Genomic DNA, 16,055 nt, shown 5'->3' on the forward strand with positions numbered 1-16,055 from the left:
AGCCACAGCTGACACGTTTGATTTCTATTCTGAGAATGGGAATTGAACAACATTTGTCTTCTCTCATGATCTGGAAATCAAACCCCTAATATTAGCTGTCATAAGTTTATTAGGAAACATTCTACCCATAAACTCAGTCCCACAGGCTTTCAACAGCTGAGTGCTGCTGTGACAGCACATAATAATTCAGGGGATATTTGTAACAAAAGCAATTTAAAGCATCAGCCGGTCATTTTGAGATTTATGGGCCACACAAGCTGTTTGGCTTATTGCTGCGTATCAGCTTTCTAATGAAAGTTATTTCAGTCAAGAGACATCTAAAACAAGACTCGAAGGAAAACTGCCCTGCTCTTCTTCGGAATAGTGCCATGCTATATTTAATGTCTGCCTGAGAGAGCCTCAGTTTAAAGTCTTATCTGAAACACGGCATCTCCAACAGTGCAGCACTCCACGAGTGGGAGTGCAGCCTGGACTTTACGCTCAAATCTCCAGAGTGGGACTTGACGCCTTCTCACGGAGAAATTAGGGTGCTACCAACTGAGCTGTGAACTGATACCCTTGTTTAGTGGGGGAATTTTGTGTTCAAATGCTACTAGATAATCTAGTCATTATAGCATTGCTGTTTGTGGGATCTTGCTGTGTGCGAATTGGCTGCCACGTTTCCTACATTACAACAGTGACTACACTTCAAAAGTACTTAACTGGCTGTAAAGCACTTTGGGGCGTCTTAACATTGAAAAAGTTGCTATATAAATGCAAGTCTTTCTTTATCCGGTGTCAGAATGAAATGCTCCTGGGTGAGGCACAGAGTAAAGCTCCCTCTACCCTATCCCCAACAAGAGGGCTCATCTACAGCCTCTGAAGAGCATTAACTCTTGTATCAGCGTGACATCTCCATTTAACAGCAATCAAACCTCCTATCCTAGTTCCTTAGACACTGATTACCATTTCTTGCCCATGTGCCCATCCATCATATGTGAGTCTCGACAGTGAGTGTCAGCTGGGCATTCAACTATGAGTGGCATCACAGCCCAGTCCAGTCCTGTCCTCCTCTGATGTCCTGCATATGTGCAGTTTCCAGCTGAAACAACTGGATAGCAAACAGGAGCCTGGTTATTCCTCGAGACCTATTATTTTTCCCCTTTCACCACCCTGGGTGAGAATCATGGAAGCTTACGGCACAGAAGCAGGCCATTCAGCCCATTATGCCTGTGCTGGCTCTTTGAAAGAGCTATCCAATTAGTCCCACTCCCCTGTTCCTCCCCATAGCCCTACATTTTTTTCTTTTTCAAGTATTCATCCAATTCTCTTTTGAAAGTTACCATTGAATCTGCCTCCATCGCCCTTTCCGGCAGCGCGTTCCAGATCACAACAACTCACTGTGTAACAAACATTCTCCTCATCTCCCCTCGTGTTTTTGTTGATTATCTCGACTGTGTCTCTGGTTACTGATTCTCCTGCCAGTGGCAACAGTTTCTTCTTATTAATAATAATAAATGTTGGAAACACTCAGCAGGTCTGGCAGCATCTAGGGAGAAAGAAACAGAATTAACATTTCAGGTCAGTGACCTTTCATCAGAACTAAGAAGAACAGCTTCTCCGCTCTCTACATAACTGAAGTCCCTCATCCCTGGTATAATCCTGATAAATCTCTTCTTCACTATCTCCAAGGTCAAGAATCAACGTTGGCAAATGCCAGTTTAGGGCTGAATTCTGAACAAGGGCATCCCGTGGATACATGGGACCGATTCCCAGTAAAGCCAGCTGATACTGAGTCGTCTATCTCTGTCGCAAAGCTGGATAAATATCTTGGAAGGAATGGTTTTGAAGGGATAAATAAAGACAGGCGATCAAATATTCCAGGAAACCAGATGTTTCCTGTCGTTCTGGGAGCGGAAAAACCAACAGTCCAATTTAGAATACGGTGATAGGAGTGTGAATGGATATTTGGCAGTTTTATATGAATGATTTTGAGGGTCATTGCCGCACCTTTCCTCAGCTGATTGAGGAGAGGTGTTGCATGCACGTGGGCCCTGAGCTATGTTTCAATTGGGAGCCCCTTGCACTTTTACGCAGATAATGATTTTAAGTACTACTTGCGCACAGTGTCCCATGAGACCGTGAAAAGACGAGATAATATAAAAATCACTGCTCCGTGGCATAGGGTTTCTTTCCATAGGCCCCGCCCAGAGCTGCCAATTGGCTGGCCAGGTCCCATCACCTGAGGAGATTGTCGTGAAGTGCGGGTAGGGTCAGCCATTTTAGCAGAGATCAGGGATGGAGCTTGCAACTCTCTTGGGCTTGTTTTTTAAAAGCTCTTTCTCAAGATGTGGGTGTCGTCCTCTATTGCTGATCCCTAATTGTGGTTGTGAAGATGATGATGGACCTTCCTCTTGAACCACTGAAGTCTATTCTTTGTAGTAGTTTGATAGAACTGAGTGGAGCCACATCGGTGCAGGACTGGAGTCACATAGAGACCAGACCAGCGCAGGACAACGGGTTCATGATTCCTTCCCCGAAAGTCATTAGTCAACCAGTTGGGTTTTTATGGCAGTCCGACAGCTTCATTAGGACTTTGAAAGGGATTGATAGGGGAGGTCGAAAGTTCTTTCATTGATGGGGGAGTCTAGGACAAGGGGACATAACCTTAAAATCAGAGCCAGGCCATTCAGGAGAGAGGTTAGGAAGTCAATCAATGACTTCAAAAGGAAATTGGATGGCCTCTTGAAGGAAATAATCTTGCAGGGCTATGGGGATCGAGTGGGGTGGGGGGGGTGGGTGGAACTGACTGGATAGCTCCATGGAAAGCCAGCATGGACTCGATGGGCCGAATAGCTTCCTTCTATCTCTAAATGACTCTATGACTTCTTCATGCAAAGGGTGATAGAAGTGTGGAACTCTCTCCCACACAGAGCACTAGATGAAAGCTCAATTAGGTTTAAATCTGAGATCGATAGATTGTTTTGCTAACTAAAGGTATGAAGGGATATGGAGCAGCCAGTGGATGGAGTTTAGATATGGATCAGTCATGATATCATTGAATGGTGAAGCAAGCTCGAGGGGTTGAATGGCCTCTTCTTGTTTGAATGTATTTTACACTGGATTTGACTTTGCAAATTACCATGGTGTGATGTGAATACGGCAGATATCTGGATTACTAGTCCAATAACATAACCACTACACTATTGTACCCGCTGCATCTGCTTAAATAGATTAACTCACTGGGAGCCTTTGCCATTCATTGACATTGAATTGTATGAGACGCAAAAGAATTATAATGGAGAGGCCGTGAACTGGTGGCAGTGGCAGAGCCCAGTGGGCGGCACAGTGGCGCAGTGGTTAGCACCGCAGCCTCACAGCTCCAGGGACCCGGGTTCGATTCTGGGTACTGCCTGTGTGGAGTTTGCAAGTTCTCCCTGTGTCTGCGTGGGTTTCCTCCGGGTGCTCCGGTTTCCTCCCACATGCCAAAGACTTGCAGGTTGATAGGTTAATTGGCCATTATAAAATTGCCCCTAGTATAGGTAGGTGGTAGGGAAATAGAGGGACAGGTGGGGATGTAGTAGGAATCTGGGATTAGTGTAGGATTAGTATAAATGGGTGGTTGATGGTCGGCACAGACTCGGTGGGCCGAAGGGCCTGTTTCAGTGCTGTATCTCTAAACTAAACTAAACCATGTGAAACTGGGCCCCTTCTCATCTCTTCAGTATTGTGCCTTAACACAGGGTGTGGAAGAAGGGAACAGGGCACCTCTCTTTCTTCACTCCGTTTTCTGCCCTCCTCTGCTGACAGATACAGACAACTCTCCAGCCGCCACCTGTCTTGTGTAAGCCTCGAGTGCAAGCAGGCTGTTCAACTATGGACGGCATCACAGCCAAGCCTGATCTACACCTCATCCAACATACATACACACACACACTCCCACATACACATGCATGTGCACACATGCACTCTTAAACATTTGATTACTTTCCAACAGGAGTCACCATATTTGTGATCAAGAGCAGGAACCCTGGCTGAGTTCCCTATCCTGAAGCTCAGGGCCACCGAGCCAGAGTTCCAGCTCAGCAATCACAATCCCTGGAGAACAGCCCAGTAAATCCAGTGACTTACAGCCCCATTGGTGGCTGTGCTTTCAGCTGCCTGGGCCCTAAGCTCGGGAATTCCCTCCCTAAACCTCTCCACATCTCTACCTCTTTCTTCACTTTTAAGATGCTTTTAAAACCTACCTCATTGACCAAGCTTTTGGTCACCTGTCCTCATATCTCCTTATGTGACTCAATGTCAAAGTTTGTCCGATAAACCTCCTGTGAAGCAACTTGGGATGTTTTACTATGTTAAAGACCCTATATAAATGCAAATTGCTGTTGTTGTAACAGAACCATTGTATGAGTGCGTGCGTGTCTGTGTGTGCGTGTGTGTGTATGAGAGTGTGCGTGTGTGTGTCTGTGTATATGAGAGTGTGTGTGTCTGTGTGTATGAGTGCGTGCGTGTCTGTGTGTGTGTGTGTGTATGAGAGTGTGTGTGTGTGTGTCTGTGTATATGAGAGTGTGTGTGTCTGTGTGTATGAGTGCGTGCGTGTCTGTGTGTGTGTGTATGAGAGTGTGTGTGTGTGTGTGTGTATGAGTGCGTGCGTGTCTGTGTGTGTATGAGAGTGTGTGTGTGTGTGTCTGTGTATATGAGAGTGTGTGTGTCTGTGTGTATGAGTGCGTATGTGTCTGCGTGTGTGTGTGTGTGTGTATGTGAGAGTGTGTGTGTGTCTGTGTATATGAGAGTGTGTGTGTCTGTGTGTGAGTGCGTATGTGTCTGCGTGTGTGTGTATGTGAGAGTGTGTGTGTGTCTGTGTATATGAGAGTGTGTGTGTCTGTGTGTATGAGTGCGTATGTGTCTGCGTGTGTGTGTGTGTGTGTGTGTATGAGAGTGTGTGTGTCTGTGTATATGAGAGTGTGTGTGTCTGTGCGTATGTGTCTGCGTGAGTGTGTGTGTGAGAGTGTGTGTGTGCCCGTCCGCCTCTCTCACCATCTCTTCCCATGCCTTTCTGCAGGTCGCAGGGTTGTTCCGTGATTCAAGTATTGGGAACGCCGTGAACATCATCATAGTTCGTCTTGTGCTGTTGGAGGAAGATGAGGTGAGAAAGAACTGTACGCGTTTTGATTGAATTAGAGGGACAGTTCTACATGGGCCTTGGTGTAATATGGTAGGAAAATGTCTAATGAGAACACTGGTCTGCGCAGTCGATCAGTTCAGTATATTCACAATGACGCTAGCTTGAATTTCAGTTAGTTTTCCCATTCGATGCAGCTGAGTTTAATGCCAAGCAGGTGAATAAGCAGATTCATTAGTAACTTTCAAAAGAGAATTAGATAAATACTTGAATGGAAAAAAATTGCGGTGCTATGAGGAAAGAGAAGAGGAGTGGGGCTAATTGGATGATTCTTTCAAAAAGCCGGCACGGTCACGTTGGGACGAATGGCCTCTTTCTGTGCTGTATGTTTCTATGAATGTGTAACCTTGTGCAGGATGCATTGTTGAGGCTTTGCTCACCAGAGGTACAATGCAAGCCATGTAACAGGCAATTACTTTTTATATCTGCCTAGTTTCAATATTTCATACACGTAGGAGACTTTTCCTCGCTGTTGGAGATTTATAGCAGATGTCATTTCTTTTTTTCTGCCAGTGAAATGTTAAATGCATGCACGGCTCCCTCAGATTGTTCCCTTGCTTTGTTCTGGTGCTTTTGCGACTCTCATTTGCAGCCTCCTTTATTCTCTTACTGTTATCCCCAATAATGAGAGGTTTTTCAATAGACCACCACGTTGCTCTGTGACTAGTGTATCGACCCAGTCATGTCACTCTTCCCTTACTTTTTGTTTTGATGCATGTGTACAGTGATCAGGAGTGGAAGACTGGTGATTTTTCCCCCCTGTGTAGCCCAGAGGACTTCATGCTGATTATAACTCTACTACCATGACCCTGCTCAGACCATCTCCCTCACACAGTATAAAATATCTTTCCATCTCTCATATGAAAGCAGGTGCCAACAATGTCCTAACAGATCAACTGAAGTCTTTGTCACACTTAAAGTAAGTGATTGACCATTCAGAGACAGGCTCGGTGTTCCTCTGTGTATCTTCACTGTGTTAAAATGAAGATTTACAGGGGCTAAAAGGGTTAAATTATGAGGACAGGTTGCATGGACTGGACTTCTACTCTCTTGAGTGAAGAAGATTAAGGAGTGATTTAATTGAGGTATTTAAGATAATTAAAGGATTTTCAGTAGGGTAGATAGGGAAAAATTGTTTCCTCCAGTGAGGGAATCCAGAACAAGGGGGCAGAACCCTAAAATTAGAGCTAAGCCGTTCGGGAAGCAATCCATTACACAAAGAGTAGGAAAAATCTGAAACTCACTCCCCAAAAAGCTGTTGAGGCTTTAAAATTTCAAAACTGAGATTCATAGATTGGCTGGAATATTGAGGGATATGGAACTAAGGTGGCTGGGTGGGGTCAAGTTACAGATCAGTCATGATCTAACTGAATGGTGGAATAGGCCCAAGGAGCAGAATGACCTCCTGCTGGTTCTGTATTTCTTCTAGACATTCCTAACCCCTCTCAGTTTTGTCTTCCATCTAGATTTAAGACCCAAGCTTCTTCAACAGTAGATTTTTGGTTAGGATAACGCGGGGAAAAAACCTAGAAATGTTTGAGACAGTTGGAGGCTGTATTGAGGGGCCCTATTGGTTTGGGTTGCGTTAGCTAAGATGGATGGACTTCCTCATCCATATCCACCTTGTGAACAGGTTAATTAAATGAATTAAATTTGATGTCCTTCAGTGGGATTGTGTGAGAGCCTAGAAACATAAAGTGGATAAGAGAAGATCTGTAATTGTCAGCCATGCCCTTAATGTTACAATGCATAGAACTAGGTAGAATTACAGAGAATGTACAGCACAGAAACAGGCCATTCGGCCCATCTGGTTCCCTGTTGGTGTTTATGTTCCACATGAGCCTCCTCCCATCCCTCTTCACCTAACCCTTTCAGCATACCCTTCTATTCCTTTCGTGCTCAGGTGTCACCACCTTGTGATTTATCTTGATTTACCTCAACAACTCTTTTCACTCACAGTGTTGTCCAAGATTATCAGCTTTTCTCCTTCAGCTGGAATGCACAATGAAAGTGAAACCTTTACAGCAGGAGCACATGGTTGCGTGATACCGTATCAAGTCACATGCTATGCAAGGCACTGTGCCCAGTTACATAGGAACATAGGAGTAGGTCATTTGGCCTTTTGAGCCAACTCTGCCATACACTTTAGAAAACGGTTGTTGATGTCCAACAAGAGCCCAAAAATGTAATCACTGTAACCTGATTGTTATTATGGTCTAGTTGTAAGATCAGCATAATTTTTCAAAAGTATTTTAAATGCACCTGGGCAATCTCATAACAATTGAAGTTTAATATCCAAATATCCTCCTTACACAAATGCAGCTTTTGTGTGGGAGAAGTGGAGTGGGACTCCCACCAGCACTGTTCTTTCTGTCAGCCTTTGGTTTGCTCCTGCCCCTTGCAGGGGCGATTCAGGCCGTGATACCGATTCCACAGGACTCCAGCTGCCATGCTTCCCATGTGAGCCCAGATGGGGCCATTACACCATGAAAGGCATCACGGCCAAGTCTAGTCTCCTTGCCCGATGCCCACACGCACACCCTGTCCAGCAGTGGTCGGTGAAGTCCGAGCCCTGACTATGGGGCACTGAGGCCAACAGCTTGAACAGAAATGAAGGAGTGAAAGACTTTCATTTCTATGGCGCCTGTCACGACCTCAGGATATCCCAAAAGCACTTTTCACCCAATGAAGTACTTTTGCAGTGTAGTCACTGTTGTAATGTAGGAAGGAGACTCAGCTTTTCCACAGGGGATGCGGAGGTTGTGGGTAAAGGGGAGGGGGGGGATGGGTAAGCGTTCTGTTTGTTAATTTTTTGAAATGGCAGGATTTAATTTTATTTGCCATGAATTATATGCTCATTAGGGGAGGTTGCTGGAGATTTGCACCTTTGACATACAGACAATTGCAAACGGATTCACAGCATAAAACAGCTTATACTTGCCCTTAACCCACAAGCTTTGAAGAGAACCTTCTTCATTTGAAAATATACTGCACGGTAAAGGCTAACAAACTGTGCACAAAGTTTAAAGTAAAAGCAAATTACAACAAATGGTGGAAATCTGAAATGTAAAAATATTAATGTTGAAAGCAGGCTAGGCAGCATCTGCAGAGAGAGGAATGTAGGGTTAATGTTTCAGGTCAATGAACTCATTCTGATGAAAGGTCAGTGATCTCAAACATTAACGCTGTTGAGAGGGGGGGGCGGGGGTAATTTTAATTTAACTCGCCAGGTGGGATTGATGGAACTTCTGTTTCACACCCTAACCAATAGTAACTTCAATGAAGAGTAAAATCGCTCGGGGTGTAAATGCCCCCTATCCTGTCAGTTTCCCAACGGGAGAATTAGGTTAAAATTATTGTCTATGTTTCTCCTTCTGTAGCTGCTGCCTGATCTGGTAAACATTTCCAGCAATTTCTGTTTTCATTTCTACAAATTAAATTCCTGACTGGCCTCCCAGCTTCCACCCTCTATAAAATTAAGGTCATCCAAAACTCTGCTGCCTGTGGCCCAACTCGCAGCAAGTCCCCTTCACCCATCACCCCCTGTGCTCGCTGACCTACATTGGCTCCTGGTTGAGCAATGCCCGTATTTTAAAATTCTCATCTTTGTTTTCAAATCCCTCCATGGCCTCACACCCTCTCCCCCACCCCCCTGCCCACTACCCCCACTCCCTATCTCTCTAATCTCATCCAGTCCCACACTCTCTCTTAGATCTCTGTGCTCCTCTAATCCTGGCCTCTTGCGCATCCCCTATTTTCTTCACTCCACCATTGGCAGCCATGCCTTCAGCTGCCAGGGCCCTAAGCTTTGGAATTCCATCCCTAAACCTCTCTTCCTCTCCACCTCTATCTCCTTAAACATACCTCTGACCAAGCTTTTGGGCATCTGTCCTAATATCTCCTTATGTGACTCGGTGTCAAATTTTGTTTGATAACACTCCTGCGAAGCGCCTTGGGACGTTTTACTATGTTAAAGGTGGTATATAAATGCAACTTGTTCCTTTATTTTTGTTTGTCTCGAACATTCTATGAACTTTGTTGAGTTTTATTATACTGCAAGACTTTCAGAAGAGGCCATTCCTTCAATTTTGCTTTCCTCCTCCTCAAATGAATATGAACGCCCTTGGAAATCGAGGATAAAAGTAACACGTCCGCAAGGAGCAGGCAGAGGTCAGCAGTTTCGAAAGTTTGTTGAGAGAGAGGCGTGACCATCGCTTCAAAGTGAAGAGTTCAACCTTTTTTATTTGATGCGATTTCTCTGTGAAAATCTCACACATTCTATGAATCCTTTCTCAAAGACACTGCAAGGAACCTGGCTTTAATGGATGCATTGTTGTGTAGCTGACATTGTTACTGGAGCACAGATAACTGCTATGCATGGCTGTGCAGAAATCCCATATATGGTACACCAGATGGTGTAGCCACAGTGATCTGCACAGTGATCCCTATGGGATAAATACTGACACATTCCCAGGCATCCCCTGTACATACTGACCCACTCCAAGAAACCCCCTGTAAATACTGCCTTCCAAACTACAACAACTCGCTGGGTGAGAAAGTTTGTCCTCATTTCCCCTCTGGATTTTTTGCCAATTATCTTGAATGATCGCCTTTCATTACTGACCCTCCCGCCACTAGAAGCAGTTTCTCTTTATTTGCTCTACCAAAGCCCCTCATCATTTCGAGCACCTCTATTAAATCACCCCTTAACCTCTGTGCTCCAGGAACAAATCCAGCTTCTCTAGTCTCTCAACGTAAAGCGACGTTTAGACACTAATGCTCTACTGATCCTGGGATCATTTGGGTTTGGTCACATTTGGACACTAACACTCTTCTATCATTGTATCAGGAGGACCTCAAGATAACGCATCACGCTGACAACACACTGACGAGCTTCTGCAAGTGGCAAAAAACGATCAACATTAAGGGAGACAGTCACCCCACACACCATGATGTGGCTCTCTTGCTCACACGGTAAGAAGAGCATCAAAGGCCTGGAGCTCGATTTATAACCAACAGAAGCAGACAATTGGACTTGATTTATTTACCTTATTTATCTGCTTATCTGTGTGAACTGTAGCCCGCCCTCTTATTTTACACATTGTCTGGAACTAGCCAGGCAGTCAATATTATTCTCAAATCTCTGGTCATTGCACATTTTGTTTTCTTCCTCCAGTTTTGAATTTTGTAAACAAAAGTTCTTAATGAAGCCATAAAAATTTTCCCTCAAAGTGACAATTACCTATTGAAGTATGTCAAATAACATAAATAGTAATTAAAATAATTGAAATTCAAAATCTCCACATGCAATTGGCGCAGACAGGAAATGCTCCTGAAAGATAAGTCAACCTATTGTGTCTTATCCCATTGATATCACTGTTGATGCCAAATGGCCACTGGCTCGGATACTATTCCTGCAGAGTCAGCAGCATTGGGTCTGGTCTCTACTCCACTCATTCCCAGTGAGTGGAGACCAGAGCACCAGCTCTGAATATTGGACTGATGTCCAGCAGGTCTCCGTGTGTCCAATGGATTTGATTCTTCCCCCAACTGCCCCATCCTTGTATTCCAATCCCTCCATGGCCTCGCCCCTCCCTATCTCTGTAACCTTTTCCCCCCACTCCATGTTATACTCCAGAAAGCCAGGCAGTGAAGGATAGAACTGGAGCCTACTATTTACAGAACCTACTCTTTATATATAGGAGCACAAGTGAATACCCATTTAACACTTACCAATGGAATCCAACTAAACAGTCAATTTATATACAATTAACACCCCAAGATCTCTGCACTCCTCTAATTCTGGCCTCTTGTGCATCCCCCACTCCCTTCGCTCCACCATTGGTGGCCATGCCTTCAGCTCTCTAGGCCCGAAACTCTGGAATTCCCTTCCTAAACCTCTATGTCACTTTCTCCTCTTCTTCAAGAAGCTCCTTAAAGCCTCCTTCTTTGGCTTGTTGTCATATTTTTGTCTGATTACACTCCTGTGAAACTCCTTGTGACGTTTTCCTAGATTAAAGGTGCTACATAAATGTATTGTTAAGTGGGTTCCTGTGAATATACTGCAATCAGGAAGGGATAACGCAGCTGAGGGCAGTTGGTGTTCGTAGACAAAGCTCAGCACCTTCGCGAAATGGAGAAATTGAAAGGGATAATTGGATTTCTGGATGAGTGTGGGAAATCCACGATAAATACTGACTTGTCCTTTACTAGAAGCGGATCTGTGATGAGAAATTCAAGGAGTGCTGACATAGCAATTGGATCATTAGATGATGGCCCTCCCCTCAATCTAATGATCCCTGGCTTCACTGTTGGGCTGCACCAGTTTTGTGCAGTTTTGTTAACATCTTAGATTAGATTAGATTAGAGATACAGCACTGAAACAGGCCCTTCGGCCCACCGAGTCTGTGCCGAACATCAACCACCCATTTATACTAATCCCATATTCCTACCACATCCCCACCTGTCCCTATATTTCCCTACCACCTACCTATACTAGGGGCAATTTATAATGGCCAATTTACCTATCAACCTGCAAGTCTTTGGCATGTGGGAGGGAACCGCAGCACCCGGAGAAAACCCACGCAGACACAGGGAGAACTTGCAAACTCCACACAGGCAGTACCCGGAATTGAACCCGGGTCCCTGGAGCTGTGAGCCTGCGGTGCTAACCACTGCGCCACTGTGTAGGTAATGTTCCATGTTATTTTCAGTACTGTACTCCCAGCAAACTCAGAATCAATTTGTCAAGAAACAGTTGGGATTTCTGGAAACTGCAGATTAAAACCAGGCAGACAGCGACCCTTCAACTCACAATCATTAAATCATTTACTCAACAATCCAATCCTAAAATTCTGAGCCAAACGATAAATTTTGCACTCAAAGTTTGATTAGGCTTATAAATCATCCAGCACTCTCTAGCGTATTCTTGACAGAATAGGCATTATATTTCATCCATTCAGCACTAAAAATAAAAATGCAAGGTTGTGGGATCCTGTGCAAGAGGTGTGATTCAGAATTGGTTCACTTCACAGGAATTCTGACAAAATGGGAGCAATGAGTGAAACTCTGGGCACAGTCGCACAGTGGTTAGCACCGCAGCCTCACAGCTCCAGTGAGCCGGGTTTGGTTCTGGGTACTGCCTGTGTGGAGTTTGCAAGTTCTCCCTGTAACCGCATGGGTTTCTGCTAGGTGCTCCGGTTTCCTCCCACAGCCAAAGACTTGCAGGTTGATAGGTAAATTGGCCATTGTAAATTGCCCCTAGTGTAGGTAGGTGGTAGGAATTGAGGGAAGGTGGGGATGTGAGAGGGAATATGGGGTTAATGTAGGATTAGTATAAATGGGTGGTTCTTGGTCAGCACAGACTTGGTGGGCCAAAGGGCCTGTTTCAGTGCTATATCTCTCTATGACTCTATTGGAATTTTGTACAGTGGGAGTGAATGGGAAGAGGTTTAATCCACTGGAATAAATGAGCATGAATTAATTCCTAAAGCAAAATTAAACTTATTGGAGTGCGTAGAAAGTTAACACAGCTTTATTTTTGAGAGATTTTTTGACTTTTTTTATGCTTGTTATATACTGGGACAATATAGCCAACAACAATTTATAAAGTTCCCCTCACATAGAAAAATACATTGGAGCACTTTATAGAAGGGTGCGTCTAAAACAGGAACATTTAAAGAGGTGGGAGCTGAAGACACAGTTTAAGCAATGGGCTGTTAGACTTTTGGAAGAATTGAGGGGTATCGAGATGAAGAGATTTTGGGCATGAGCAGGGGCACAGTAAGTGAAGATCACAAATGAGTTCTTCAGTCATTGGAGCAAAGCTACACCCAGCAACTATATTGACATGGTTAATGTGTGATATTCCCATTAATTACTACAACTCTGAGCTCACTTAGTAAAGGCTGAGCAGATTAAATATGGATTTTTCCACACATTATCACATTAAAAAAAAATACTACAAATGATCTTTGGTTTCAATATAATGCCATATATTACACGGTTAGATAAACAGTGTGCATTGTGCAGGATGAGTGTATCTAGGACATTGATAGTGAGTGTTGCAGTTTGGCATGGCTTGTGAGTGACCCTGGGATCTGACTGTGTGGAATGTTGGCACTGTTGGGATGGCCTGTTCATTACAGTGGACTGTTGGTTTATGGATTACTGTAAGAGGTGGCCTGCGGGTGTGTACTGGTGTCCTGCTGGTAGGTTGCTGGCAGAAGACTAGTTTCGGAGATGGAGGGAGGTGAGACAGTTCGGCAGATGTGAGTACAAAACAGGAGGTCCTTCTCTCATTAAATCTATTGTCAAGGAATCTCACCGGTGAGTGTTCCCAGTGGCACAGCCTCAGTGAGAAGCATGGTTTTAAGTGTTGTTTCTCTTGTGTTGACAAGGAAGGACATCTGTGCCGGAATGAACCGTCCATGTGAGACTCTGGGGTTGTCACACGTTTCCGGAATGTGTCAGCCTCACAGGAGCTGCAGCATCAACGAGGACTCAGGCCTTCCGCTGGCATTCACTGTCGCCCACGAGCTCGGGCACAAGTAAGTCTGACAACGCTCTCTCATGACTAAGGTCTTACCATTTGTGGTTCAAGTCCCATTCCAGATACTTGAGCACAAAATCCAGGCTGATGTTCACATCAGGGGGGATGTGAACTGAGGCCCTGTCTGCCCTCTCTGGAGGGAGTAAACAATCCCCCAGCACTATTTCAAAGATGAGCAGGGGAGTTCTGGCCAATATTGATCACTCAGTAAATTGTTTATCTCAATGCAGTTTGTGGGATCTTGCTGTGCACAAATCGGCTGCAGAGTTTCCTCTATTATAACAGCGATTATACTTCAAAAGTACTTCATTGGCTGTAAAATACTTTGTGATGTTCTGAAGGCGCTGCAGAAATACAGCTCTTTCTTTTAAATGTAATCTATCTACCATCATCTTGGGTCAGGCCAGGGATTGAACCTGGGACTTGCTGTGTGACAGTTCAGCACAAAGCGCATGTACCCAACCTCAGTTTAGAACTATGGTGAAGTTAATCCCATTGGAAACTGGCGTCTGCACATACTGAACTACCACTGACCCCATTACAGCCTTGGTCCAAACATGGGCAAAAGAGCAGCACTCAAGAGGTGAGGTGAGAGTGACTGCCCTTGACGTCAAGGCAGTATTTGACCGAGTATGGCATCAAAGAGCCCGAGCAAAACTGGAGTCAATGGGAATCGGGGGAAAACTCTCCACTGGTTGGAGTCCTATCTAGAGCAAAGGAAGATGGTTGTGGTTGTTGAAGGTCAATCATCTCAGTCCCAGGACATTAATGCAGGAGTTCCTCAGGGTAGTGTCCTAGACCCAACCATCTTCAGCTGCTTCATCAATGACCTTCCCTCCATCATAAGGTCAGAAGTGGGGATGTTTGCTGATGATTGCACAATGTTCAGCACCATCCGCAACTCCTCAGATGCTGAAGCAGCCTGTGTCCATATGCAGCAAGACCTGGACAATATCCAGACTTGGGTTGATAGTGGCAAGTAACATTCGTGCCACACAAGTGCCAGGCAATGACCATCTCCAACAAGAGAGAATCTAACTATCTCCCCTTGATGTTCAGTGGCATTACCATCACTGAATCCCCCACTATCAACACCCTGGAGTTACCATTGATGATAAACTGAACTGGACCAGCCACATAAATACCGTGGCTACAAGAGCAGTCCAGAGTCTGGGAATTCTGCAACGAGTAACTCACCTGACTCCCCAAAGCCTGTCCACCATCTACAAGGCCGAAGTCAAGAGTGTGATGGAAGACTCCCAACTTGCCTGGATGGGTACAGCTCCAAAAACACTCCAGAAGCTCGACACCATCCAGGACAAAGCATCCCACTTGATTGACACCCCATCCACAAACATTCACTCCCTCCACCACTGACGCACAGTGGCAGCAGTGTGTACCATCCACAAGATGCACTGCAGCAACACACCAAGGCTCTTTCGACAGCACCTTCCAAACCCAGGACCTCTACCACCTAGAAGGACAAGGGCAGCAAATGCATGGGAACATCACCACCTGCAAGTTCCCCTCCAAGCCACACACCATCCTGATTGGGAACGACATCCCTTCACTGTCACTGGGTCAAAATCCTGGAACTCCCTTCCTAACAGCACTGTTGGTGTACCTGCACCCCAAGGACTGCAGCGGTTTAAGAAGGTAGCTCACCACCACCTTCTTGAGGGCACTTAGGGATGGTCGATAAATGCTGGCCTAGCCAATGACGCCCACATCCTACGAATGAATAAAAAAAGGAAAAAGAACTTGTGCACGATGAAGCCAAAAATCTGGATAAAGCTTCTACTTGAAATTTAAAATAAATCTGCATAAATATTGTATATTAAAATAACTTTGGCAGTTTGGAATAGTTTCAACAAAAGTTTAGACTGGATTAATTTCAATAAGTGCTCCCTGTCTGATCTGACAACTTGCTGTGTAATCAAAACTCCATGATATGATTTTTCATTCTCAGAAGCCCAGTATTCTGTAGTTAGTGTATCAAAGTTAGATTTCAGCATGTAATTACTCTGAAGTGTTCAGTATATTCTGTATGTAAATAGTGTGAGCCCTTCAATTAGATTCTGGCCAGATACTCTCATTTAAAGAAAGACTTACCTTTATATAGCACCTTTTACAGCCTCAGGAAATTCCAAAGCACTTTACAGCCAATGAAATACTTTTGAAGTGCAGTAACTGTTGTAATGTAGGAAACACAGAAGCAATTTGCACACAGGAAGCTCCCACAAACAGCAATATGACAATGACCAAATAATCTCTTCTTTTTTTAACTGATTTCATTAATACAGCACTTGAACTCTGTAGCAATGTTGTCAAAATCAACTGAAA

At 44.6% G+C, this 16,055-nt stretch overlaps 1 protein-coding gene across 2 annotated transcripts in view; it reads left to right on the forward strand.

Moving 5' to 3' along the window:
- LOC137352565 (A disintegrin and metalloproteinase with thrombospondin motifs 7-like) overlaps positions 1-16,055 on the forward strand; it is a 190,888-nt gene that overhangs the window by 45,219 nt on the left and 129,614 nt on the right. For both annotated transcript variants that reach the window (XM_068018208.1, XM_068018209.1), the window contains exons 5-7: positions 5,042-5,125; positions 10,011-10,135; positions 13,561-13,710. In XM_068018208.1, the coding sequence (XP_067874309.1) occupies positions 5,042-5,125; positions 10,011-10,135; positions 13,561-13,710 (359 nt within the window). The remainder of the gene's footprint in view (positions 1-5,041; positions 5,126-10,010; positions 10,136-13,560; positions 13,711-16,055) is intronic.

The sequence above is a fragment of the Heterodontus francisci genome, chromosome 38 (genome assembly GCF_036365525.1).
Source record: "Heterodontus francisci isolate sHetFra1 chromosome 38, sHetFra1.hap1, whole genome shotgun sequence".
NCBI classification, from domain to species: domain Eukaryota; kingdom Metazoa; phylum Chordata; class Chondrichthyes; order Heterodontiformes; family Heterodontidae; genus Heterodontus; species Heterodontus francisci.